At 43.2% G+C, this 27,261-nt stretch overlaps 1 protein-coding gene across 2 annotated transcripts in view; it reads right to left on the bottom strand.

Annotated features, from left to right (window-relative positions):
• MAGI3 (membrane associated guanylate kinase, WW and PDZ domain containing 3) overlaps positions 1-27,261 on the bottom strand; it is a 261,214-nt gene that overhangs the window by 44,123 nt on the left and 189,830 nt on the right. For both annotated transcript variants that reach the window (XM_075615295.1, XM_075615296.1), the window contains exons 8-11: positions 11,083-11,189; positions 10,707-10,895; positions 4,333-4,941; positions 502-533 (exon numbers count right to left, since the gene is read on the bottom strand). In XM_075615295.1, coding sequence (XP_075471410.1) covers positions 502-533; positions 4,333-4,941; positions 10,707-10,895; positions 11,083-11,189 — 937 coding nt within the window. The remainder of the gene's footprint in view (positions 1-501; positions 534-4,332; positions 4,942-10,706; positions 10,896-11,082; positions 11,190-27,261) is intronic.

The raw sequence follows: 27,261 nt of genomic DNA, 5'->3' as shown, positions 1-27,261 counted from the left end.
CCATGATGTTCTAACCCAAGCAGAGGGAATCTGGAGTCTGCAGGAATGTACTTTCAAGTATTAAGGGAAACGTTGAACGTGCTCCTGAACTTTGTTTAGGGCACTGGGGATTAAAATGAGGAAAGCAGGTTCACCATAAACTATGCCTGCAATTTGTGTGAAATCACCATTTCATTTCAATCTCAAATCCAATTATTTTAGGAAAGTACAAACTCAGCGAAATACGTGAATTCTTTAACATTGTGGCTTCTATTTGAACAATACTTTCTAATTCACAATAGAACAAGTCCAGTTCTTTTGCCTGAGGGCTGAGACTGGGAGAGAGGAGGAAGCTGCCTTGTCACTGTCCTTCAGCAATGTGCTGCCAGCACTTCCTGCACCAAGGTGCCCTAAGAAATCTCACTTGTGCAAATGACAGAAAGCAGAACTACAGTATATACAAAAATAAGACAATACTTTGCACAAAGTACTCCCTTATTAAAGCTCTGGAAGAATACTCACCACTTTTGCTACTTTGGTTGGGGATGGAGGACCTATGAAGAAAAAAAAAAAAAAGGAGAGAAACATCTTGACATCATCCGTAAGGAAAAGAGGATTTGGGCGGTTTCTTGGCACAATTAGTTTGCCCACTTTCACATACATCACTTTACACAATAGACTACACATAGGCCAAGTTACTTTTGGTTCCCTGTTTTTCTTTTGCTTGCCCTGTGTATTTTATATCTAGTTAATATATTTGCCCCAACCACCTTTGCTGGAACCCTCCCTTATAATCCCACCACCCCATTAGGTTACCTTTCAAACTACCCCACGCCTCCCTATTTTGAGCTCTGTGGAGATTTTTCAGACATGTACCATTCAAATCCCTTTAAAGAAGCAACCCCATTTTCAACACTTTACCGCCCATTCCGGAGATACTAGATAATCAGATGAGTTGTCCCACTGCAACGGTTGTCCAATAAAATAAAACAAAGTCATCCTCCTGATGAGGTTGCAGCTTCTTATTGGCCGGCAGGACTAAAGCTGATGTGGTGGCCATTTTGATTTCCCAAATGGGAGAGAAAACACCGGCAAATAGAAAGGCAAGTATATCAGGAATGGGGACGCCAATCCGCCGGTTAAAAAAATAAATAATAATAATTAAAATGGGGAGGGGAGAATGCGGCTGTAAAGATTTTTTTTTTTTAAACCCATTTTGCTGTGAAAGGGACATAAGGCTGCGCTTATAGTGCCGGTGGCAACGCCGACGTCCCTTGAAAAATCAAATTGAAATGACTTCCTGCGATCGTGAGCAAGCCGTCGCTCTGTTGCGTCGCGCCTACAGTAAGTGCACGCGACGGCGTCAATACATTTTGACGCGACATCGCATCGCTGTCGCCGTCACTATGAGCGCAGCCCAAGTGTAGCGAATCATGTAATAGAATGAAAAAATATAACTGTCAAACATTTTTAAAACCTATTGTAATTGTCTTAATTACAAACATTCAATCCCCCTTAAATAAAGTTTTACTTCTTTGCATCCTTTGCAAACGAGTGCGTTGCTTTTCTCCGGGAACACAGGATTCAAGCATATCAACTACTTACGTTCATCTGTCGACTGGTGATTCAGCCTTTAAAAAGGAGCCATGATACTCAATACCATTACACAGAGCAGCATGTCAAAATGAATGTGGAATTCCAACCCAGCCCCCTGCTAAATCTTTCCTTGGAAAAAGGCGAGGTCACTGCTACTGCGGCTGTGACACTTCTATTCCTAACACACTCTGATTCAGTCTGAAACCCGAATTTGATCTGAAGAAAGCCGAACCTCTGGCATCACTCAATGTGAAGGTTACACAGAGAAAAATGTAGGGTTTCAATTACACGTAAACCCTTTTTTCGCTGCCAAAGGGTTACAAATATACAAGTCATAATATAGAGCAATAATGTTAAATAATCTCTCTCAATTCTGACGCCCAGTTTTGTAATGGTTTCACAGACATTAGGTCAATGAATGTAACACATGAATGAGCCTTGATAAGGCAACTCAGATGAAATCACTGGGGAAAAAAATTGCTTTTAAAAAGGGCCGTGCATGGGCCATTACAGAAGACAGAAAGACATCTCAACTGGCAGCTGCATTATCTCAAGTATAAGCTAATTAGGATGGCGTTTTGGGATGGAAATTGAATCAATTTATTTGCTTTTAACTGCTTCAGTGCTAGAATATCAAGCACGGGTTTAGCTACAGATCGCATCTTTATAGGCAGTTTTCCATTAGTTAGTAGTAGTATTAATATAACATACTTGTTTATACTCAGAATTACATGTAATGCTCACAATCGTTATTTAATAATAAAAGGTTCTTTCTATTTCTAATGGCACCCCCAATAATTCAAATATTAGTAGCTGGTTGTAAATAGATTTCTATAATGCTGGAGTCATTGTTATTATTCCTTCTAATTAACCATTTCATTGTTACCTACAATTCACTGCAAAGTGTCCGAGTGGAATAACTTATGCGCTTGTATTTTCAACACCAAACATTCAACATTCAACCATTAAACTACAACTTCTCAAGCTAACACAAGCCTGTGAACTAGTTACACATAATAGCATTACAAAACTTTATAGTAATACACGAGTTGAAAACTGAATCCTGGATTATATATATAATGTCAAAAAAATGTATTAAACAGCAGGCCCAGTCACCGACGTTTCGGTCCTAAAGACAGGACCTTATTCAAGGGAGTGTCTTTAGGACCGAAATGTCGGTGACTGTGCCTGCTGTTTAATACATTTTTTTGACATTACTAAGAGTGCTGCCTCTTCTCTACTTCGTGGTCCTGGATCCCCTGGTCTGCCTGGTAAGGAGCCTTGTGTTATACTTTTTATGGGACAAGCACCTGCCTTCATATGTATTTGAGTGCCATCTGCTTTCTCACACATATATATTTATATATATTGCTTATACATATTATACAATATATACGTGTGTGCGTGCGTATATTCCTTAGTATTATCTTTCTCCGCGTCCTTCCATGACAGTACACAATGGGGTTTCTGCCCCATCTCTTGCGTGGTAGGACAGTCTTTGCCGAAGCAGTTTAAAAGGGCTCCTCCCACCTAGGACTCCCAGTCATACATTTATCCAAGCTGCAGAACTTTCCTCAAACGCTATTACATCATAGACCACAAATACCGTCTTCAACAAATACAACTTTGGGACAGGAAAAAACTGTGTACTGTCATGGAACGCCTCAGAGGAAGATAAATAACGGTAAGAAATGTATACCTTTCTCTATCATTCCATGACAGTGCACACTATGGGATTGTACCAAAGCAGTTCAATTAAGGCTGGGGAAAGTCTGGAATGATGGCTTTCAAAACCTTTCTTCCAAAACTAGCCCAACACATTTAACTTATAATGCCTAATAAACGTATTAATTACATCCATGTAGCAGCTTTACATATGTCTTTGGATTAGGTAAGGGCCTTATAGACCCACAAAGTAGCTATGGCCCTAGTAGAATGGGCCTTAATTACTAATGGACAATCCAGTTGACCAAGTTTATAGGCCTCCTGGATACATAGCTTGATCCATTTAGCGATGAACGAGATAGAGGAGGAGCAGATTATTCGGCTACCGGAGAACCGTACAAACATATCAGTCTGAACTACTATAAATCTGCAAATTATGTAAATGCACCTATTTTCTACCCCTGGGATTTGGACAGAATGAAGGGTGTACTGCTGGATGTGATGTTACAAGCTGTCGTATACACATATACATACACACACACATATACACACTCACACACACACTGCATTGCAACACTCTTGTACTGGAGGGGTTAGAAGACAATAGTCTAAATCACTACACACAAAAATTATGATTCTGCATATTTTAACGGCAGCTAGATGCACTGTAGCAGCGGCCTGGAAAAAGTTACTCCCGCCCTCCAGAAGAAAGATTATTAGACGGGTTAATGATGTTCAAGGGATGGAAAAACTTACCTCATTTTTTAACCATACCACTAGGAAGTATGATAGGGTCTGGGAGCCCTGGAATGCTGGATAGGGGCGTACTCCCGGAGGCAGAGAGAATTTGGGAGTGCTGAATGTAAAATATGGTGTTTACCAAAAGTTGTATGATTTGTAATGTGACTGTTTGTAAGAAATTTGACACAAAATGGTTGTTTCCCCCCCCCCCCCTCCCTCCCTCATTTTATTTTTGTACCTCTTCCTCCCCCCCTATTTATCTGTGAAAATTAATAAATATAGAAGTTTAAAATTAAAGAAGACAATAGTCGAGTTGAACAGTGGGCTTTCAGATTACACATTCACACTGACCTCCTCTTAAGATAAGTAACGGCACTTCAGCTCCTACTGGGAACTGCTTTAGGACCTCAACAACCTGGAGGTGTGTCAGGTTCTGCACGTTCTGGTGGTAGATCTCCTTGATAACGTCACCCTTCTGCAGTCCTGGGCACCACTGGCAGTCCAGGATCATTTTAACCTTCTGGCCCATTGGACTGTCGGCTATTGCGAACCCAAACCCCTTGGGACCCTTTAATAAGGGGACAGTCACCAATTCAGGCAGCGAGTTTCCAGAGGATGCCATGGATGTCCTTTGTTCTTGTAATTCTAGTGAAGGTCCATTTAACCTTCCGTTGACCATCATGTGGCCTGGTTTGCCATTGTGGTCCACAACGATTACCCCGGATTTTAAATCCTGGCTTCCCATGTTGATATCTCCTTGGGTCACCATCTGCCCGTTAATGACTGGCGGGGCACTGTTAATGTCTGCAACGGGATCGTCGCTGTCTTCAGGAAGGGGATAACCCCGACACAGCGCCATATTCACGTATTGGTTAATGGGAATAAGTTGGAACATCTGGACCACTTCAGCATGAGTATGGCCGAGTACGCAGGTTCCATTGATATCCACAATGACATCACCTGGCAAAAGCGAATTAATGATCAGTCAGAGGCTCTGGACAGGAATCAACACAGAGGCACAAGTATCAAGATAGAAAATAAATCACAAGAACACTAATAATAAAATGAATAATATAAATACTTCAAAAAAATCAATAAAAACAATAACACCATAATAGTTATCTTCAACATATCAATCATGCAATAACACAAATAATAACATTAATAACAATAGTTCTTAGGATATAATTAAGCTGTTGTATTTATAGAGCTCCCATTAAGTTTAAAGTGTTTGTAACTGTAACAATCACTTTCACATAGCCACTTTGGGGGTGTCAAAATATTGCACTCCACAGATCTCATTTTGAAATATAAAAAAGATGGCTGCCATTTCCTCCCCCCATAATGATGGGTTTGGTTTACTGTGCATAATATGCGTTTTAAGGAGAATTTGTAAAAGGTAGAGAATACTTTTCTTACCCATGTCGTTCTCAAAAATGTTACTTCTGGGAACCTTTAACCACTGCAACCTAACTTGTGGTCCGATATTGAAGCAGCAGTCTGCAATGATTTCTTTTTTTTGCATTTTATTACTTTACTTATTTTCATAGATCTCTTCTTGCCCTGTCTAATAATGTGATCCGACGCTCCGTTCAGGAGATATAAGCATTTTAAATATTAAGTGCCTGGGAGGTTAAAAACGGAGATCTCCCTCAGAAGCTTAACATTAAGAAAATTCTAATTTTTAACCCCAAAAAACAATGTTTTTCTCTAAAGAGCTGGATATATTTAGCGGGTACGATACCAAGTAACATTATAGGAGTTAAACTCACATAGGCTTCTGGGTACGGGCTAGGGCATCTACACACAAGCAATTTTGCAATAAAAAAAAAAAGCAAAGTTGATGAGACGTATTAAAAAATTAACACTAAAATCAAATGAACCCTTTTCATGTTTTGACTCTGGCTGTTACTACATGTTGGAAAGATAACCTGCTTGGTATTGATACACAGCGCGTACAGTATAGAAACCCGTTTTCCACGAGCACATGCGCTTTCTAAATGGCTATTTATTTTTGACCATTTAAAACATTTGAGACGAAGGACTCATTTCTCGGCTGATTTCAGAGTAGTCCGTTTATTCATTACGGTTAATAGCAGCAAATGGTTTTCGCGAGGACTTCATTTCAGACGCTTGGTGACTGAGCGCATTTTTCAATACAGATGCAATTCATTTCCCACACTTAAGTCATAATCGTAACCCCTCTGCTGCCAGAGGGACCTACCAGCTCCAAGCAATGCAACGTTTTCCCAAGGGTAGCACATAGGAGGTTATTCATTAAGGTCCATTACAGCCCCTGGCCTTGAATGCAGCGTCCTTGCCAACACGCTCTGGGAGCCTCCTGATATTGGGGCCCGTCTCCCCCCCAATTGAGGGCAGCTTTCAAGCACATCCCCTCCCCCGAGGGCAGCCCCCAGACACCCTCCCTCCATTGAGTTTCCCAGCCTCCCCCATTAAGGGCAGCCTCCCAGGTCCGATGGGGTATAATAAAATTTTAACTGGAGTCTACAGCGGCCCCTCTACTCCTTATGAGTGGAGGACAATCAATCCAAGAGGGGGTACCCAACCCTCCAATAGTCAGCTGATACCTGATCTATCCATACCCACATCCAATTCCTTTCAAATTTTGAATGAAATATTAGAGCCGGGTCCAAGTGACATTTTGGGGGCCCATTCTTCTCCTCCACCATCTTCTCTCGCCCCACTCCCTCCAGTCACCAATTCTACTCCTTTTTTAGGGAGGGGACCCCATCAGGGGATGGGGGCGATACCCAAACATGTAGTGTGCACCAAGTCTCCGAGCCTATTACCTTGGTTAAGGGGAGGAAGGGAAAAAGAGGGGTCAGGGGCGGTCGGGGCAAGAGGGACCAAAGGACATCCTTGCCCGCAGACATCGTTGTCACAGAGGATAGTTTGAGAGTCCATGGGATATACAATTTATCAAAGTTTCAACTTTCAACATCCCAATTCAGTGTGCTCAGTAAAGGGCTATCGTTTTCTCCAGTGAATAGGCCCAATGAGTTTAGCCTATACATTGACTTGCAAAAATTTATAAGAAAGCTGACATTAAAAAGACATTATGCCAAAACACAAGTCTATACTAATAGTGGTACAAATGGCCAAAGTCAAGAGCCTATTTCCAACCAAGGGACAGTGACACTAGACCAGGGTCTGAACATACCAATTGGGATTGATAATCCAGAGGAATGGATTGATCTTTTTGGAAGTAATATGTTTGATTTTTTGGGTAAGAATGTGATCCATGCTAATGAAGCCAATGTGTACCCAAATGACTCCCAGGTTTCACCGTCCTCCAATGTCAATGATAGCACTTATCAAAATCTTTTGGAACTATATGAAGAAAGCGATTTAAGTAAAAATTCTGTACATACAGGTTTGAAACCAAAATCCATTTTTTACCCCTATGAGTCTAAAGGACCCTATATAGAACGGTTTAGTAAATTAGTGGAGCAAGATATCCGAAGTTTATGTAAAAACAACAGGTATCATATGGTTCATGACAACCTTACACGTACAGAGAGAGAAGCGATAAAAAGTTTGAATACAAATGGGGAATTAATAATACGACAAGCCGACAAGGGAGGGGGGATAGTACTACAGAATCATGAGGACTATATAGGTGAAGCAAATAGATTACTTGGGGACATTATCTCATATGGTAAATTGAGGTCAGATCCAACAAAGGAATTTTTGACACTATTAGAGAGCTTTCTAATGGATGCTAGACAAAAAGGTATCTTAAATGCACAGGAATTTAAATTTATATTTACTTCACATCCGCCAGTACCGATTATGTACCATATCCCCAAAATTCACAAAACTTTGAATAATCCTCCGGGGCGACCAATTATATCCGGTATAGATTCCCTCACGGCTAATTTGTCGAAGTATGTAGATACGTTTCTAGCTCCTCTGACCGCGGCTCTCCCCTCATATATAAAAGATAGTACAAATGTGCTTAACTCTCTGGATAAGATTGTATGGGAAAATCATTTTATCTGGGCCACATTGGATGTCAGTTCCCTGTATACTTGTATCCAACATAGTTTGGGGATTAATGCGGTTGCCCATTTTTTGTATAAACAAAATACATTGTCGAGTACGCAGCAAGAATTCATTTTAGACAGTATTTTATTCATTTTACAACACAACTATTTTATGTTCGAGGGTGATTTTTATATCCAGACCAATGGCACAGTGATGGGCACACGATTCGCTCCCAATTATGCAGGACTTTTCATGGGACTATGGGAGGAGGACTATGTGTGGTCCAACAATATACATCGTGAGCATTTAGTTTATTACGGTAGATATATAGATGATATTCTACTGATTTGGTCTGGATCCAAACTAGCCTTAGACAAATTCATTTCATTCCTAAACAGTAATGATCGTAACTTAGTCCTTAGTGGTGATATCAATACAACAGAAATTAATTTTTTAGATTTACAAATAAAGGCAATAGGTAACAAAATAACTACGTAAAACATTTTTTAAAAAGGTGGACGCCAATTCTTATTTAGATTACACGAGCAACCATTCTGTTAATTGGCTCAACAATATCCCCTATGGACAATTTTTAAGGATACGTAGGAATTGTTCTGAACAAAAGGACTGCGATGATCAAACAAATATTTTAACACAGAGGTTTATAGATAAGGGATACAATAAAGAGATTTTACAGAAATCATTAATGAAAAGTAGAACTAGACAAAGATCAAATTTATTAAGACCCAAAAATAAGATATTAGAAGTCACAGAAAATTCCACACCTTTTTTTATCACTGATTTTATTAAACAAGAATCTAAGATAAAGACATTAATCAATAAACATTGGAATTTTCTACAAATGGACCCTGTTTTTAATAATAAATTAGCTGATAAACCGAAAGTAGTTTTTAGAAGGGCTAAAAACCTGAAAAGTATTATAGCACCAAGCCTTTTAAAAGAATCAAAGATTAATTCTGTTGCAAAAGGGAGTTTTTTAAGTAAACCGATGGGCAATTACAAATGTGGCAAATGTGTGATGTGTCAATATATGTCTCCAGAGAAAGTTTTTAATGACCATCAGACTGGACTAACATATAAAATAAATCAGTTCATTACATGTAAAACAAGTCATTTGGTCTATATAATTGATTGCCCGTGTAAAAAATACTACATTGGAAAGACAATTCGCCCACTAAAAGTACGAATTGGGGAACACATCAATGGTATAAAAAATGCAAAAAGAAATATTGAATTAGGGAGGAAAGTACACAATTTGGCTATGCATTTTTTAGAGCACCATAATGGAGAAACAAAAGGTTTACATTTTAGAGGGTTGGAAATTATACAAAGAAATATTAGGAAAGGTAATAGAGAGCTAAAACTACTCCAACGAGAACAATATTGGATCTACACTTTAAAAAGTAAAATCCCAGGTGGCCTTAATGAGATGATATAATTAAATCCTTTCCTAAGATCAGAAATAGATAATCCTTTTAATTATAATCATTGATGTGGATTCTTTGTATTAGGTAAATAATTTTAGGTATGGATATATTATTGTGTTCTTTTTAATAATGGTTTTTAGGAATAGGAAGTTTATGCTTTTAAGGTTTAATTGTAGTAGTATGGAAAATGTAACACAAGTGATAAATAAGGGGCAGCTATCTATTTAAATCATATTTTAAAAAAATTATTTAAATCATTGTTGTAAGTGTAGGTAGATATGTATTATTAGATATAGCATCAGTTATCAATGTATATATTGTTTTTAGGTGATGTGTATGTTTTGTGTTTTTATATATGTATGTGTATATACCAATAGTCACATTTACCACTAGGAAGTAATTTGTAGCATGTCTACACATGTTTTTTGTGTTGGGCAATCAGGTGGTGACCTATATAAGACCACCTCCTGTAATACCCTAATACCTCCTGACGAAGCGCTGTAATGCGCGAAACGCGTTGAGGGTTTGCTCATTACTTTTGAGTTGCACTCCTGGGTAGGAGTGCAGTTTTAGCACGTTTGATTCTCCCCATACATTAGTTGTTGATATTCCCCCCGTCATCTCGCTAGCGTTTGCTGCTATTGCCATAGCCCTTGACCTAGCTTGAGAGCCCGCCTACCACCTTTGTGTTGCTGCACTTCCGGTTCCGGGTCAGGGACCCTGTGAGACTCTGCAGCAGTGGATCACAGTCGGGGCAGGGGGATTGTAACTGACGCTGTATACAGACCTTTGTGGGAGCATCAACATGCATGCGGTTTTAACTAATTGTAAGTAATACTGTGCAGTGTTGTTTTAATAAATTGACCTAATCTTACCTTGGCATTTCTCTTTTTCTCTGCGCTCCACCTCCCCCTTTGTTTTGTATTTTGGATTGATTGTGGCCGGCTGATCACAGGAGGGAGAAGGAGCAGCGGGAGAAGAGGCCTTTCTGAAGATTCCCCATGAAGTTTACAGACGAGCGCGGTCTCCATTTCCAGGAACAGCCTCCCAGGTCCATCTTATTTTGTTCTGGAGCGTGTCCTCGTGTGTAATAGTCATGCTTAGTGTGCGTGCGAGCCTGTCATATGTGATGTCTGTGTGCCCTATTCTGTACCTGTGTGGAGCCCTACACGTAATGTTGCGGTCACCATGTAGGATATGTATCCAGATTATGCAACTTGCTGAGCGATACGGTGCCATAATTGCCCTAATACCACATGGGGTCCATACCTGGTGCTATTTTCCCATCCTGGGCGGCAGGACCATCTTTCAGCACATTCTTCACTTGCAGGAACTCGTCTGGTCTGTCCCCTCCGATGATAGTGAACCCGAAACCCATGGAGCTTTTCTTTAGAGACGTCCGCAGGAGGGCGCCCTTTAGCTGGGCGGGATCCCTGGTGAACTGTGACTTCTCAGGGTCTATATTGTATAACAAGTAACGCAGGTGAATGGATGTATTCAATGATATCCATATATTTACACATGCACACACATACAAAGACACACAGACCTACACATGTTTATGTACTGGTATATAAGCCTGTGTGTATAAGCTACGCCCCTGCTTGGAGATGCCAGCATGTGAGCAGCTTATAAATAGAAATACCTGGATGTGTGGTTCCATCGGCTGGAATCAGATGTGCTTGCCCCAGCTGTTTCTTCCGCTTGGCTTCTAGCACCGGGTTTTCAAACTGTGTTTTTTGGTTGATGTGACTGCAAAGTAGAAACGTTACACGTTAAAACTCAACCCACAAATAGGTGAACACACACACTAACAAATGATACACACAGACACATCAGAGACGACCAGGATAGGACAGCTCATTAGCTAGGTCTCTTTGAAGTCTATATGGAAAACAGCTCTAGGGTGGAGCAAGCGACAATAATAATTTGTTTCTTCTATTGTGTGGACAGTGTACACAGAGCTGTACATAAAATTTTGCAGACTTTATGAGTCCCTGAAAGCTTACACTTTTAATGTTGGTGCCTAAAACACAGGAAGATTGAGCGTCGCCCAAGGTCACAAGGAGAGCAATACACTGGGATTCGTACCGGGTTCATTCAAAGGCAGCGACATTACCACTGAGCTACCCCCTCAGCAGTCACCGTGTGAACACTCTGCTGCAGGCTTCGCGCCTTTCAAGAAAACACGATGATAAAATAAAAAATAACTCGACAGTTAACGAGACTAAAGAATGCATGCATGGTGTATTCCATTATATTAATTAGCAAATAAAAATACCACATGTGAGCACATTAACGTGTCTGCGACAGGCCCACAAACCTGCCATTCCCCATTATCTCCTAGCATATAATGATTCCACAGCAGTCAGGGATTCTGGATAATGACATGAAAATGAGCACTCCGTGTGTCACCTTTTTGCTTCTTGTCCATTTCAGCAAGAACCCCCTATATTAGATTTATCGTCACTTCCAATGTGGTGGCAGTATACTGCACCGACACACTTTATTCGAGCAAATACCCAGTATGTACCTGGCAGATACCTGGAATGCGCCGCTCCTCACCTCTGACAAGCCCCGTTGCATTTGCCTTCCCAGCCTGGGTTTATGCCTGGCTGACGGGCGGCTGATCTGTTAAATGATAATGATTAGGATTTAATAGGCTGCAATGCTTCGCATGTCTACCAGATGGCATAAATTCATGAATTGTAATGCAGTATATATATATATACTGTGCAGTATTGCAGCCAGCGGGAATAAAATGCTTTAATCCCTGCCTGGAAAATAACCCAATGCACTCGGGCAGAAAACAGTCACAAACCTCAATACACCCGGGTATACCCGAATTCGTGGGACTAGCCGAGCTCGAATAAAGTGTGTCGCCAGTGTATGCACTAGCCCAGTTCAAAGGGGACATAAATAAGGCAATATGAGGTCACTTTTTTCCAGAAATTAATAAGAAACTCCATATAGTAATTATTGGTCTACAATACCATCTGCTAGGGCATAAGGGTCATTTTTAACGAGCAGTGCTATGTCATTAGCCCCCTTCTAGTGCAACAGGGCACATCACAACCCATTCAAGTGAATGGCCTCAAGAAGACTTCTGGTGCTGGAGTCTGTCTTATGGATAAGCAGCACTTAATAAATATGTGCCTCAATGTCTTTTATGACATTTCTTTATTTAAATATCAGGATTATTGAAGGTCATTTAGATATGAATCCTGTTTAGGGGTTCCGGCAACTTTTTTCTTTACAAAACACCACTTGGCATTAAAATATACAGTGCTTAGATAATGGGAAAACATTATTGATGGAAGCGGGTCAAACAACTCTGCACTATTTGTGGGGGTACAGAGATGTACAGTATTTGTTTATTTGTACAGCTCAAAAACAAACCCCCTATAATGATCAAATTAATAGGAACAGGACTGGAATACTATCTGGGAGAGAGAGGTATAACTTTATTTGCACACCACATTCCTTTATTTGAAGCCAAATCTTTTATTGCTATTTACTTAATTTTTCTTTGTTTAAGCCAAAGAAAAGGATTATACTCTACAACGTAAATCTGCAGGGGTTTTATTTTCCCGGCTCTATAGTACAGATTAACACAGCACTCGTGAGGAATATTCATGTAAGGAATATGCAGAATTAGAAACAGGGGTATTCTCAAGACTTTACTTAATTACTGCAGTGTTTTCCTGACATGTTTCCAAAAACAGTGAATTAATGTAGCATGTCCAGTCGCTCCGCTTCACCGTGACGTATGCATTTATTTCTCCCTCGCAGACTCCCCTCTCACAAAGCTGTCACTGTGACTCGTGCACTCAAATTAAGCAGACTCCCATGATATTTCTGCGAGCGCATTCTGCCGCTGCAATTACACGTCTAGCAGTTCTTGAGTAATGTGCTACATTCTCTGGGAATAAAGATAATTAACCACTTTGCGGAGGAACTGCAAAGCAAGGTGTAGTTAAAGATACAGACTGTAGTTTGTGTGTGTGTGTGTGTGTATATACATACATATACATACATACATATACACACACACACACACATAAACAAACGCAGTCCTGAGCAAGCTTTTGCACACCACGCGCTACCTGTGCCGGGTTGGAGTGGTGCCTTGGACGTTACGTTGCACGTGGTGATGTCATTCCGGCCCGCTCGCAAGCCAACGAGGAAGTCTGCGCACGACTGCATCCATTAAACTTCGGCGATCTTTGGACACTCTCTCCACTGTAGGAAGCAATACACCCCTCCAACCTGGCACAGGTAGCGCGTGTTGAGCTCCGACTTCCTATTGATTAGGACATTTGCAGTGTGCGTGTCTTCCCATAACTCATAACACACTTGATTGGGGACTATTGTTCTACCGGTGACTGGGACTGCTGTTTACCCTGATGGTGACGTCAATACGATTGAGATTTTATCTCATAAATGCTGTTTTATTCTGTCCTCGTGTGAGTGCATGTCCAAGTAGTATTTTTGTACTATTAAATCTAACCATACCGTATTATGCTATGGAGCTTGCGCTTCTTTTTCTTTTAGGTATATTTGATGTTGCAACATCTCTTCTGAAGCTGCAGTTCGCTTCAATCCGGATTTATTATCACCCTCTGGCATTGGACTTTATCCCTTCACTTTATCCCTTTATTCTCATCGATTGGTTAGAATATCTGTTTATTTTTTATTACTTATCAAGTATATTTATGTGTATACTGTATGTGTTTGGTTATAGGCTATTAGAAAAAAAGAGAAAGGTGATGTAGAATAGCGCTAATGGAAATAGACAATATACCCTAATATGAGGGTGAACCCTAGTGGCAAGCTAGGCAGCCTGATGATAATCTGATAGTACAATCAGAACAATATCATAAAATAAAAGAGGGATACCGGCTCCCCTGAGGAAGTGTGCTTACGCACACGAAACGCGTAGGGCTATATTTTACTTTGTTGGACATTTAAGGACAGACAGGTTTTGTGCCGAGTGCTGCAGTTTGGTGTAGAGTAACAGAGGTAGTGAGGATCGCCGTTCCTTTCGGCTTCGTTGAAGGTTCCGCCAGGCTGTGACGCCACGTCTGGTGACGTCACTACCGGTCCCGGTATACACAGGATTCGGAGAAATACACCAGAGACATCACTTCCGGTTTTGCGAGCCAGGACACACGGAGGAATATACGGCTTTCCAGGCGCTCTGTGAACTCTCTACACGTGGAAGCAAGATCTCACCAGTCTCATTGCCATTAACCTTCTGCCGTCCTGTGAGTGTTACTCAGGTTTTACCCAACCAGATTGGCGTTCCTGATATTGTCCAATATTTTATATAATCTAGTATATTTAAACTAATTTTATTTCTAGCTTTGCTTTTGTGTTTGTCAGTCTTGTTAGTAGGTCTGTGAGTTCATGTCTGTATGAATCATCATAGCTGTGTTGCACTAAATATCTCTTTTCTTGTTTCATGTTCAATTCCCCGTGAATGAAGTTCCATCTGGTCACCTCAAGATTGAGAGATTGCTGATCACTTTGGGACTTGAATTATCTCTACTGGACATCCAGGATTCCATCTTATAGGCTATTAGAAATACGTTTATCCCATGTCTTACATCCACACTGTGGACTTTGCTCACACTATACAATTGGGGACCAAATTTATATAGCCTTTCTATTTCATACACATATAGGTGCATCCTATAGCGCTACTTTATTGTTTCACGTGTGTATATGTGTGTGTGTGTGTGTGTGTGTGTGTGTGTGTGTGTGTGTATGTGTGTATATATATATATATATATATATATATATGCAAATACAACTGTATGCTCATCTGCATTCTTAGGCAGGTCTGCAACCCCGCCTTTCACCATCATCACCCAGCATAAAGCACTTCCACTGCAGCAAGGGATTCTGGGAAATGACATGCAAATGATCACACAGTGTCACTTTTTGCCTCAAAAACCATTTTAACATGGTTCCCTATAGGCTTAAGCTTGCTGCATGGTCATAGGGAACCATGTTAAAAATGGTTATTGAGGCAAAAAGTGACACTGTGTGCTCATTTGCATGTCATTTCCCATAATCCCTTGCTGCAGTAGAAGTGCTGTATGCTGGGTGATGATGGGGAAAGGCGGGGTTGCAGACCTGCCTAAGACATGCAGATGAGCATACAGTTGTATTTGCATATTTGCTTTCCTGTGGAGGGTTTTTGTCACTTTTTTTTACTCACCATAACTTAACTCAGTATTATGGTATGTGTGTGTGTGTGTGTGTGTGTGTGTGTGTGTGTGTGTGTGTGTGTGTGTGTGTGTGTGTGTGTGTGTGTGTGTGTGTGTGTGTGTGTGTGTGTATGTATATATATATATATATATATATATATATATATATATATATATATATATATACAGTGTTCGACAAACCTATACATTTGCACGCCCCGGGCGAGTGGATTTAAAATTGTGGCGAGCTCCTATTGGCCCAAGCAGCACGCGTGTGGTACTAGGGGGCGAGTAGATTTTTTCGTTCGGCGAGTAGATTTTTTTGGGTGATTTGTCGAACACTGTATATATATATATATATACACATACAAAATCTACTCGCCGAACGAAAAAATCTACTCGCCCCCTAGTACCACACGCGTGCTGCTTGGGCCAATAGGAGCTCGTCACTATGTTAAATCCACTCGCCCGGGGCGTGCAAATGTATAGGTTTGTCGAACACTGTGTATATATATATATATATATATATATATATATATATATATATATATATATATATATATATATATACACACACACACACATATATATATGTATATATATATATACACACACACACACATATATATATATGTGTGTGCGCGTATGTATGTGTGTATGTGTGTATGTGTGTATGTGTGTATGTGTGTATGTGTGTATGTGTGTATGTGTGTGTATATATATATATATATATATATATATATATATATATATATATATATATATATAATATACACACATATACACATACACCGTGGCGAGAACATATTTGTTACACAAAAACATGATACATTTATATATCGACAAATGATTCAACATTCAATATCAATGTGGCGCCCCTTGAGCAGCAATGACTTTAACCAAGCATTTCCTGTAACTGCTGGTCAGTCTCTCATATCAGTTGTGAGGAATTTTAGCCCATTCCTCCTTACAGAACTGCTTCAAAATCAGTGACATTTGAGGGCTTCTTTGCATGGACAGCTTGCTTCAGGTCATTCTACACCATTTTGATGGGGTTTGACTAGGCCATTTGAAAACACAGAATTTCCTCTTCTGCAGCAATTCTTCTGCAGATTTGCCTGTATGTTTAGGATCGTTGTCTTGCTGCATGACCCACTTTCGCTTCAGCTCACAGACGGATGGCCTGACATTTTCCTCTAAAATCTTCTGATACAATGCAGAATTCATGGTTGTGTCAATGATGGCATGCCGTCTAGGTCCTGAGGCAGCAAAGCAGCAAAACCATCACAGTGCACCCCCCCCCCCACCATGCTTGACGGTTGGGATGAGGTTCTTCTGTTCAAACGCAGCGTTTGGTTTTCACCAAACATAACGTTTGTCATTGAGGCCAAAAAGTTTTACCTTTGACTTGCCTGTCCAGTGAACATTGTTCCAGAAGTCTTGCAGATCATCTATGTGCCTTTTGGCAAACTTCAGACTGGCAACAATGTTCTTTTTAGAAAGCAGTGGATTCCTCCTGGCTATCCTTCCATGAACACCATTCCTGTACAGTCTTTTTCTGATAGTGGAGTCATGAACACCCACATTACCCAAGGCGAGTGTGGCTTGCAGATCCTTGGATGTTACTCTGGGGTTCTTTGTGACTTGCTGGATGATTTGCTAGCTTGTTCTTTGAGAGATTTGGTAGGACAACCTCTGCTTGGTAGAGTGACTGTGGTCTTGAACTTTTTCCATTTGTAGACCTACAGTGAATTGGTAAACCCCAAATCCTTAGAAATGGGAATGTAACCCTTTCTAGACTGATTAGCATAAATGATGTTTTTCTGAGTGTACATATATCAAGAAAAACTAGATAATTATTTAATGTAATAACCCCCACATTAAATCATTCTTGATTGAAAGTACTAATAGTGCCGCATCTATTTTTGAATTGATGCACATACTCCCAAATCCGTGGCACCCGGGTTGGTAACTATATAGAGTCTGCCTTACTTCACAGATATCTATATACATATATAGATAGAAATACACACACATACACACATGCATACACAAAATAAACATACAACAGGGCAGGCAGAATCAGGTAAGAAGGAGAATGAGTCTATCTGATATAACGGACAACCCTTCTCAATATCATCGGCTGCTCTTTCATAGCATCTATTTAGCTCTTAGTTGATTTGGGGCAGGATCAAATAAAACCTTATCAGAGAGCCAATAAATGTAGGGGAGGGGGAAACTCTGGCTGTACAAGCCCTTGCTGAACACACGAATGACATCACACAGCAGGGAGTAACCAGCGGAAACCAAACCCATCCCAAGTCTCACTTTAAAAAATAAATTAAAACTTATACAGTGGGTGTCAGAATTAGGTTTAGAAAAAAAAAGGAAATCACCCAGATGAGTTTCTTAAACATGTCACTGTCATAAGTGCACTTTGGTCATAGACACGATTGCCCTTTAAATGAGCGCCTCTTATAAAAGGAGTCTTTATATGTGCAATCAACTATGTCAATACCAGTTTACAATTAATTGTTTGTATAGGGTTGGTGATACACACCATCTAAGCTGCTAAGCACATTCACAAGAACTAGTTGTGTTTAATACGTTAGTAAAATCTTGGCTGTTTTAATTAGCTGAAGGCTTGGAGTCTCAACCAATAGGGGAGATAAGTTGGAGTGAGTAAAATAAAAGTGATAAACAACCGTCACCATACAAAATGTACAGCAAAAAAAAGGCAACCCATTGGTGTATCTGCATGTCTTCCACAGGTCCCCAAACCTGCTCCAACTAAGCAATGGTCACGTCATACAATGCTTCAGTGACCAGTGACAGAAATGGATTCTGGGTAGTGCCGTGCAAATAAGCACTCTGGGCATGTGACTTCCTACACATACTAGAGAAAAAAATGGAGAAACCCTGTCTGATTTTTTTAAGTGTCCATTGGCTCCATATAATCTATTAAAGATGTCCCAGTTCTCAGTCCTTTTGTCATTTCGGCTGATACTTTACACCTCATACAACTACCTTGACCCCTTGCAAACGCACTTACCAGAAAACACTCCTACTGTCTGTGTACGTTCTTCCTACTTACCACTTAGATTGTAAGCCCTTTGGGGTAGGGACTCTATTACCTATTGTTACTTTTATGTCTGAACCACTTATTCCCATTATGTTATATTATTGTGTCACGTGTAGTACTGCTGTGAAGTGCTATGTACATAGATGGCGCTATATAAATAAAGATATTCATACATAGGGGCCTATGCAGAGAATTTTAAAATTGGCGAATTTATTAAAAAGTAGCTTTTTTGGAGAGTTTTAATCTTCATATGCAGAAAAGTGCGAATTCTGCTATGTTTAACATGGATGCGTGTGGCGAGTTTAAATTGGCGAGATGGGCGCTTCAGAAATGTGTTAAAACAAATTTGCGGCTTTTTTTTTCCCTTTGCAATGGCCGCGAGCGGCAGTTTTTTCTGGCGAGTTAAAACTGAGACAATCGCGCCATTTTATTGGCGCGAACAGCCGCTAGATGCCGTTCGCGCCTCTCTGCATACGGATATTTTTAAAACTGGCGAGATTGAGGTTCTCGCCAGCCGCGAGGCGAGTTTTATAACTAGAAAAGAAAAATTGGCGCGTTTTTCGGAACTCGCCATTTTCTGCTGCTTTCTGCGCGATTTTCTCCAAAAAATGGCGAATTTCGAAATAGCGCTGCTCTCTGCATAGGCCCCATAGTCGTAGGCAGAATGCCTTTTTTTTTAAAAAGGGCACACAAGGCGGGACAGCATCCTGGGACTTAGAATTATTTGTTTGCATTGCATTACCTTCATTTATGGCCTGTCCCAGGTGTCCCAAAAAGCTGGAAATTACAGCTTCTCTCTGTACAGCCAGCCCTGAAATTCTGCTCTCAGAGATCGTTAAATATTCATGCGCAAGCTACTGGGAATCAAACGCAGAGACAGCAGGATCAAACACCTCAGCCAATTCAGTATTAGTCCAACAACCAAGCCTCAGGCAATATGTAGCAAACAGAGTACTGATTTCTAAACTTTTCACAGCAATCTGGTACTGAATCTACCTAAATCTAAACAGCTGCATTTACTTTTGGTCATAGGGGGGTATGCACCTCTAGGAAGTACAGTAAAGAGTCAGGTATAAATGCACTAATTGTATGGCATTCAGCCTATTGTTCCTCTGAATGGTGCAAGCAAACTCATACACGTCTCAAGTATGAGCTGACAGAGTAGGTTAGTGGGAAGAACACTGCCTTAAAGTGGGTGACTCCCATTTGAATCCCACTGTCCGCTCTCCTTACAACCTTGGGCACATCACTTTATTGCCCTGCGTATTAGACCAGTAGGTGCTGAACTCCAGTCCTCAACGCCCCCTCAACCGGTCAGGTTTTAAGGATATCCCAGCTTCAGCACAGGTACTGTAGCTCAGTCTTTGACTGAGCCATGATTGAGCCACCTGTGCTGTAGCTGGGATATCCTTAAAACCTGTCGTGTTAAGGGGGGGGGGGGAATGTCTTGAGGGCTGGAGTTTAGCCCCCCTGTATGACAGTAAAAATTAGATTGTACAGTCTCTGGGTACAGGGATTTCATGTGCCTGCAAAATTCTATTAGAGCCGCATTCAACGTTAGTGCTTTGTTAGAAGAAACATTTCATTAGCCACAGGTGGTGATTTTGAGTCATCTCAAGAGTGACAATTGTGATTCCCCAAGCAAAGGATTACAAGTGGCCATGATCCAGCTCTTCTTCCTAAAGTATCGAGGGCTGGGTTAATCCAGCGTGACAAAGCTTTTGGATGGACAGTCTTTGCTCAAATGATTTACAGGAATTATTCGTTTTTCTATCCCTTGCTTTCAAAGTGATGCAATTATTTTGGTACGTTTTTTCCCCCTCCTGATAACAAGCGAGTTAATAAGAACGGGATTTAGTACAATGCTGCATGGCCACGGTGGAAAAATACAAGGCTGCAAAATGAGGTTAGAAGTGCTGAGCTTTTGCACAATGGCCATGTGTTTGAATTGATACCATAGAGCAGGGGTGGCCAACTCCAGTCCTCAAGCGCCACCAACAGGTCATGTTTTCAGGATCTCTGCTTCAGCACAGGTGGCTCAATCATTATGCCTGAGATCCTTTTTTGAGCTATCTGTGCTGAAGCAGGGATATCCTGGAAACCTGACCTGTTGGTGGCCATTGAGGACTGGAGTTGGCCAATCCTACCATAGAGTATTGACTTAAATCTTTAAGAGATAGAAGGCCCTTCCACTAGATACCTCACTAAAAGATCGTACATTCAGCATATCACCCACTCCAAAAACTAAAAATAACCAAGATTAGATAAAACTCACCAAAGGCTGGGGCCATGGTGCCGCAGACCGTGCGGAGGTGTTCGTGTCTATGCGGAAGTGGGAGGGGCACAGGTTGCGCAAGAAATCAGTTGAAACTGGTTTCTTGGCGCGACAGGCCGGTAATGTGAGCGGTTCGCCGAATGAGGGCGAACCAGCTTAGTGATGCCCCTAGGCACACTCCCACGGCCCATCCGCCATGGTCAGGGAAAGCACCTGTGCCTGTAAAATGTCTCTGTAAAGCGCTACATAAAACAAGCAGCGCTATACAAGAACATGCTATGTGTGTAGATGTGTATATATGTGCACATATATACACATCTACATCCACATATATATATATATGTAACGGATTTTCTGGCCTAGCCTGACCCACCCAATCTCACATTGGCCCCTGTGGTCTAACCAGTCCCCATTACATGGTCGTGTCTGGTGGTGCACCTGTTGGCAACAGGACTCCTGAGTCTCCCGCATGATGTTGTGTGGGGATTGCCAACCCAGACAGGCAGCTGAGGTAGTGTGCTTGAGTCCTACCTATATCCAGTGCAGCGCCTCCACCTCATCAGGATCTCTGCGTCCGCAGGGAGATGGTTCTGATGAGGAACTCCTTCTTGGTGGTGCCTTCCCCTGCTGAGTGATTCCAGACTCACACAGTGAAGTGTCTTTATTCAAGGTCATCTTTATTGCTTGATGTGGGCTAGCTGCCCCTCGCAGTAAGTCACTTAGCCACACATTGCACCGTGTGCTCCTTTCAAAAGTACACCCTCCCAATGAAGTGGGATCCCCTCTCCCCTCAGGGAGATCACCCCTGTGCCAGGTCCCTGGACACAGTATGGCGTACACAGCTTGCTGATGATTTATCAATATAGGGCCACTAGTTACAGCACTAGCGCCCTCTGCCCCCAGGTCTCAACGCAGACCTGCTCCTTACTCCAACAACCTAACTTTGAGCAGTGCTGTGCCTTATATCTCCAGGGGCGTGCACATCTCTGATGTCACTAATGGTGGACTCAGAGTATGTAGCCACTCCCATCCACACATAGGGCACCTCACCAGAGTGTGAGGGCAAACCTCCATGATTACTGCTGGCATCCCTGTTACTTACCAGGCCTTACTGCCAGCAGGAGAGGAAACTGCAGTCCATTTTACAGCATGGCTACATGTATATACAGGTAAACCCCGTTATAGCGCGGTCCTCGGGGTCCACCCCGAGACCACCGCGTTAGTAACGGGGTTGCGCTAATTTAAAAAAAAAAATGGCCGCCGCGCGCCTGATCGGGAGGGAGTGAGGAGAGAAGGAAGGAAGAGGCCTGCACAACATGCGGCCCGTCTGACCTCTCTGTGGGGCCCGCAATGACTCTGGCCGGGTGCCAGTTAATTAAAGAAATTTAAAAAAAAAATTTTTAAAACGGCGGCGATTCATCCCTCCTCCCTCCCAGCCCCCTCCCTCTCCCCTCCCTCCCAGCCCCCTCCCGCTCCCTCCCAGCCCCCGGCAGCCGTGTGTTTTTTCTTCTTCCGGAGAGGTCAGAGCATGAGGGGGCAGGGCTTAGGCTTAGTACCGGGGAGAGAGTATGTGCTACCCTAAGGTAGGGTGTGTGTGTGTGTGTGTGTGTGTGTGTGTGTGTGGGTATGTGGGTGGGTATGTGTGTGTGTGTGTGTGTGTGTGTGTGTGTGTGTGTGTGTGTGTGTGTGTGTGTGTGTGTGTGTGTGTGTGTGAAAAACGGGCTGGTGGGGGTGTGTGCGTGAAAAACGGGCTGGTGGGGGTGTGTGTGTGTGTGGGTATGTGTGTGGGTATGTGTGTGTGGGTGGGTATGTGTGTGTGGGTGGGTGTGTGTGAGAAAAACGGTCTGGTGGGGGTGTGTGTGTAAAAAACGGGCTGGTGGGGGGTGGGCTGCTGACATGTGGGGGGGGGGGTGGGCTGCTGATATGTGGGGGGGGGGGGGGTGGGCTGCTGACATGTGGGGGGGTGGGCTGCTGACATGTGAGGGGGGGTGGGCTGCTGCTGACATGTGAGGGGGGGTGGGCTGCTGCTGACATGTGAGGGGGAGGTGGGCTGCTGCTGACATGTGAGGGGGAGGTGGGCTGCTGCTGACATGTGAGGGGGGGGGGTGGGCTGCTGCTGTCATGTGAGGGGGAGGTGGGCTGCTGCTGACATGTGAGGGGGGGTGGGCTGCTGCTGACATGTGAGGGGGGGTGGGCTGCTGACATGTGAGGGGGGGTGGGCTGCTGACATGTGAGGGGGGGGGTGGGCTGCTGACATGTGAGGGGGGGGTGGGCTGCTGACATGTGGGGGGGGTGGGCTGCTGACATGTGGGGGGGTGGGCTGCTGACATGTGAGGGGGGGTGGGCTGCTGCTGACATGTGAGGGGGGGTGGGCTGCTGCTGACATGTGAGGGGGAGGTGGGCTGCTGCTGACATGTGAGGGGGAGGTAGGCTGCTGCTGACATGTGAGGGGGGGGTGGGCTGCTGCTGACATGTGAGGGGGAGGTGGGCTGCTGCTGACATGTGAGGGGGGTGGGCTGCTGCTGACATGTGAGGGGGGGTGGGCTGCTGACATGTGAGGGGGGGTGGGCTGCTGACATGTGAGGGGGGGGTGGGCTGCTGACATGTGAGGGGGGGTGGGCTGCGGACATGTGAGGGAGGGGGGGTGGGCTGCTGACATTTGAGGGGGGTTGGGCTGCTGACATGTGAGGGGGGATGGGCTGCTGACATGTGAGGGGGGTGGGCTGCGGACATGTGAGGGAGAGGGGGCTGCGGACATGTGAGGGAGGGGGGGGTGGGCTGCTGACATGTGAGTGTATTGTGAGAGCTGAGTGCTGTGTGCTGTGAGAGTGTGCAGTGAGAGTGTGCTGTGAGCAGTGTGCAGTGAGAGTGTGCTGTGAGCAGTGTGCAGTGAGTGCTGTGAAAGTGTGCTGTGAGCAGTGTGCAGTGAGTGCTGTGAGAGTGTGCTGTGAGCAGTGTGCAGTGAGTGCTGTGAGCAGTGTGCAGTGAGTGCTGTGAAAGTGTGCTGTGAGCAGTGTGCAGTGAGTGCTGTGAAAGTGTGCTGTGAGCAGTGTGCAGTGAGTGCTGTGAAAGTGTGCTGTGAGCAGTGTGCAGTGAGTGCTGTGAAAGTGTGCTGTGAGCAGTGTGCAGTGAGTGCTGTGAAAGTGTGCAGTGAGTGCTGTGAAAGTGTGCTGTGAGCAGTGTGCAGTGAGTGCTGTGAAAGTGTGCTGTGAGCAGTGTGCAGTGAGTGCTGTGAAAGTGTGCTGTGAGCAGTGTGCAGTGAGTGCTGTGAAAGTGTGCTGTGAGCAGTGTGCAGTGAGTGCTGTGAAAGTGTGCTGTGAGCAGTGTGCAGTGAGTGCTGTGAAAGTGTGCTGTGAGCAGTGTGCAGTGAATGCTGGGAGTGTCTGGTGTGTGCAATGTGCGCAGTGGGAGTGTGTGCGCGCAGTGGGAGTGTGTGCGCGCAGTGTAGAGTGTGTGCGCGCAGTGTAGAGTGTGCGCGCGCAGTGTAGAGTGTGCGCGCGCAGTGTAGAGTGTGCGCGCGCAGTGCAGAGTGTGCGCGTGCACTGTAGAGTGTGCGCGTGCAGTGTAGAGTGTGCGCGTGCAGTGTAGAGTGTGTGCGTGCAGTGTAGAGTGTGTGCAGTGTAGAGTGTGTGCTGGGAGTGTGCAGTGAGTGCTGGGAGTGTGCAGTGAGTGCTGGGAGTGTGTGCAGTGTGCTGTGAGCAGTGTGTGTGCAGTGAGCAGTGTGCAGTGTGTGCAGTGGGAGTGTGTGCTGTGAGAGTGTGTGCAGTGAGTGTGTGCAGTGAGAGTGTGCAGTGAGAGTGTGTGCAGTGAGAGTGTGTGCAGTGAGAGTGTGGGCAGTGAGAGTGTGTGCAGTGAGAGTGTGTGCAGTGAGAGTGTGTGCAGTGTGCAGTGAACAGTGTGTGCAGTGAACAGTGTGTGCAGTGAACAGTGTGTGCAGTGAACAGTGTGTGCAGTGAACAGTGTGTGCAGTGAAGTGTGTGTGCAGTGAAGTGTGTGCAGTGAACAGTGTGTGCAGTGAACAGTGTGTGCAGTGAAGTGTGTGTGCAGTGAAGTGTGTGTGCAGTGAAGTGTGTGCAGTGAACAGTGTGTGCAGTGAGCAGTGAGAGTGTGTGCTGTGTGTGCAGTGAGAGTGTGCAGTGTGTGCAAAAAAAAAAAAACGGGAGCCACGTGAAACGGGGTTTATATATATATATATATATATATATATATATATATATATATATATATATATATATATATATATATCAAATAAAAATATCCATTGAGGGTACATTTATGTGTCTCAGATAGGTCTGCAACCCCTGTCTGCTGTCTGGGAGCGGGGTATATCAGCTAGTTAACTTATGTACTGGAAACTATGTATTGCAAAAAACTCATATCTGACTCGAACAGTAAATGAAGAAATGCGTTAAAAAAAAAAAAACTAAACAAGAAAACTTTATTCACACTTTCTTTACGTTGATACATTACCCCCAGTGTCTCTGTAAAATACTGTATATTTGGATAATGCTATATAAATAAAAAATACAATACACACACACAAAACATCTCTGGTAAATATCCACTCAGTCTGTGCTTGTTACACATCTAAGAGACAGGTCCCCAGGCTGCCAGAAACCTTTCCATGCAAACTGGTACGTGTGTTACTGTGTGTTACTCAGTGAAAGAGGCAGAACGCTGTGAGACTTGCCGAGCAGCGATGGATAGTGGCATGTGAGTGGGTGTTTATGTGAACGCAAGACAGGGTACGGGAATCGGGAATGACAAAATGCCTTTTGCACTAAAGAAAAAAAAAAACATACAAGGCAAAGAAGAAAAGTTCAAACGACATCTTAGTTCTGTTTATTTCAGGTGAAATGTCCTCTAGATCAGATAGCTCAAGGGGCTACGGCTGCAGATGTTGCTACGGTAACTCTGCTTGTCTACCAAATGCTAGGGCTGGTAGCCATGATGAAATCCTTCAATGCGTTCCAAGCCCCTGTGGCGCTTACAAAGTTAAAGTCTCCAGTCATTTTATTGACGCAACCCATTTTAGTAGAAAAATTTAGGCTTAAAGCAAACTTACAAGTGATTACCATTTTCTTCAATTTCACTAGTTCCTCCTTGGCAGGACGCACGCACGTCTAATTGCCTCCCCGTGTGTGACGTGCGAAGGACGGATGAAGTGCAAAATAAGAATGATTAGAGTTCCCAAGAGTCGCACCAATCACCGAATTCCTCTGGCTGCTCCCTTTCGTTTGGTATCACTAAGTGATGAACAGGAGTTTGCACAGGCACAGCCCCCTCATCTTTATTGGCTCTAACATGGACATGGTGAGTTAAAGGTAGAGTAAACACTTACTTGACAACGTCCCCTCTCCATTCAGAGGTCCCTTAAGGCAGAGGTGCACACACTGGGGGGCGCAGGATTTTCAGGGGGGGTGGGGAGGGGGGGGGGGGGCGGCCGGTGCAGATGCCGGGGGATCATGTGAGGCTTCTGCAACTTCCCTTACCTTGTCTTCAGCAACGCAGCGTCAAATGACGCAAAGACAAGGTAAGGAGGGGGCGCGAGCAGGCAGGGGGAAATGTTTGCGCACCCCTGCCTTATGAGACTCCCATAATACTCATTCGAATACACACACAGATGAAGGAACCAAACATGTCTCTACTTTCATGTATTAACACCTTCGCTGCCAGAGGGGCTTGCAAACTGGTAAAGCAGTAATCCGTGCCACTTTTTGCATATTATCTATTTATTTTACTTAAGTTTAAATAAAATTATTTTACTTAAGAGTAAACTCTTCCCTTTCCAAACACGTTTTTACTTTTAAAATACGATGCTTGGTTCAGGGGATAAAAACGGTAAAAAAAATAAATAAAATGTAAGTGAAGTTCTTCCCAGAACTACTCGCATTCTAAAGGTTAACCTCAGAACCTAAATTAAGCAAATCATAGGGGTTTTTTAACACTAGAAAAACATGTATTTAAAAAGAATTTAAATAGCAGGAGCTGCTCCTGGGGACAATATACCACCTTATATAGGTTCGGGGGAGCGGCTCAGTGAGTAAAGGCACTAACACTGAGTTTGAATCAGGGGAACCTACAGTAGTTCAATTCCCGGTGTCTGCTCCTTGTGTGACTTTATCTCCATGTGCCTCAGGCACCAGAAACAGATTATAAACTCATCTGGGCAGGGACCTGTGTCTGTAAAAACCCTATGTGCTGCGCGCGCTGTACTGTTATTGTGAAGCACTTTGATTCACATTGGGAGAA

This window comes from Ascaphus truei, chromosome 9 (genome assembly GCF_040206685.1).
Source record: "Ascaphus truei isolate aAscTru1 chromosome 9, aAscTru1.hap1, whole genome shotgun sequence".
Taxonomy (NCBI): domain Eukaryota; kingdom Metazoa; phylum Chordata; class Amphibia; order Anura; family Ascaphidae; genus Ascaphus; species Ascaphus truei.
The sequence above is the reverse complement of the archived record's forward strand: the minus strand, read 5'-3'. Positions and strand labels throughout refer to the sequence as shown.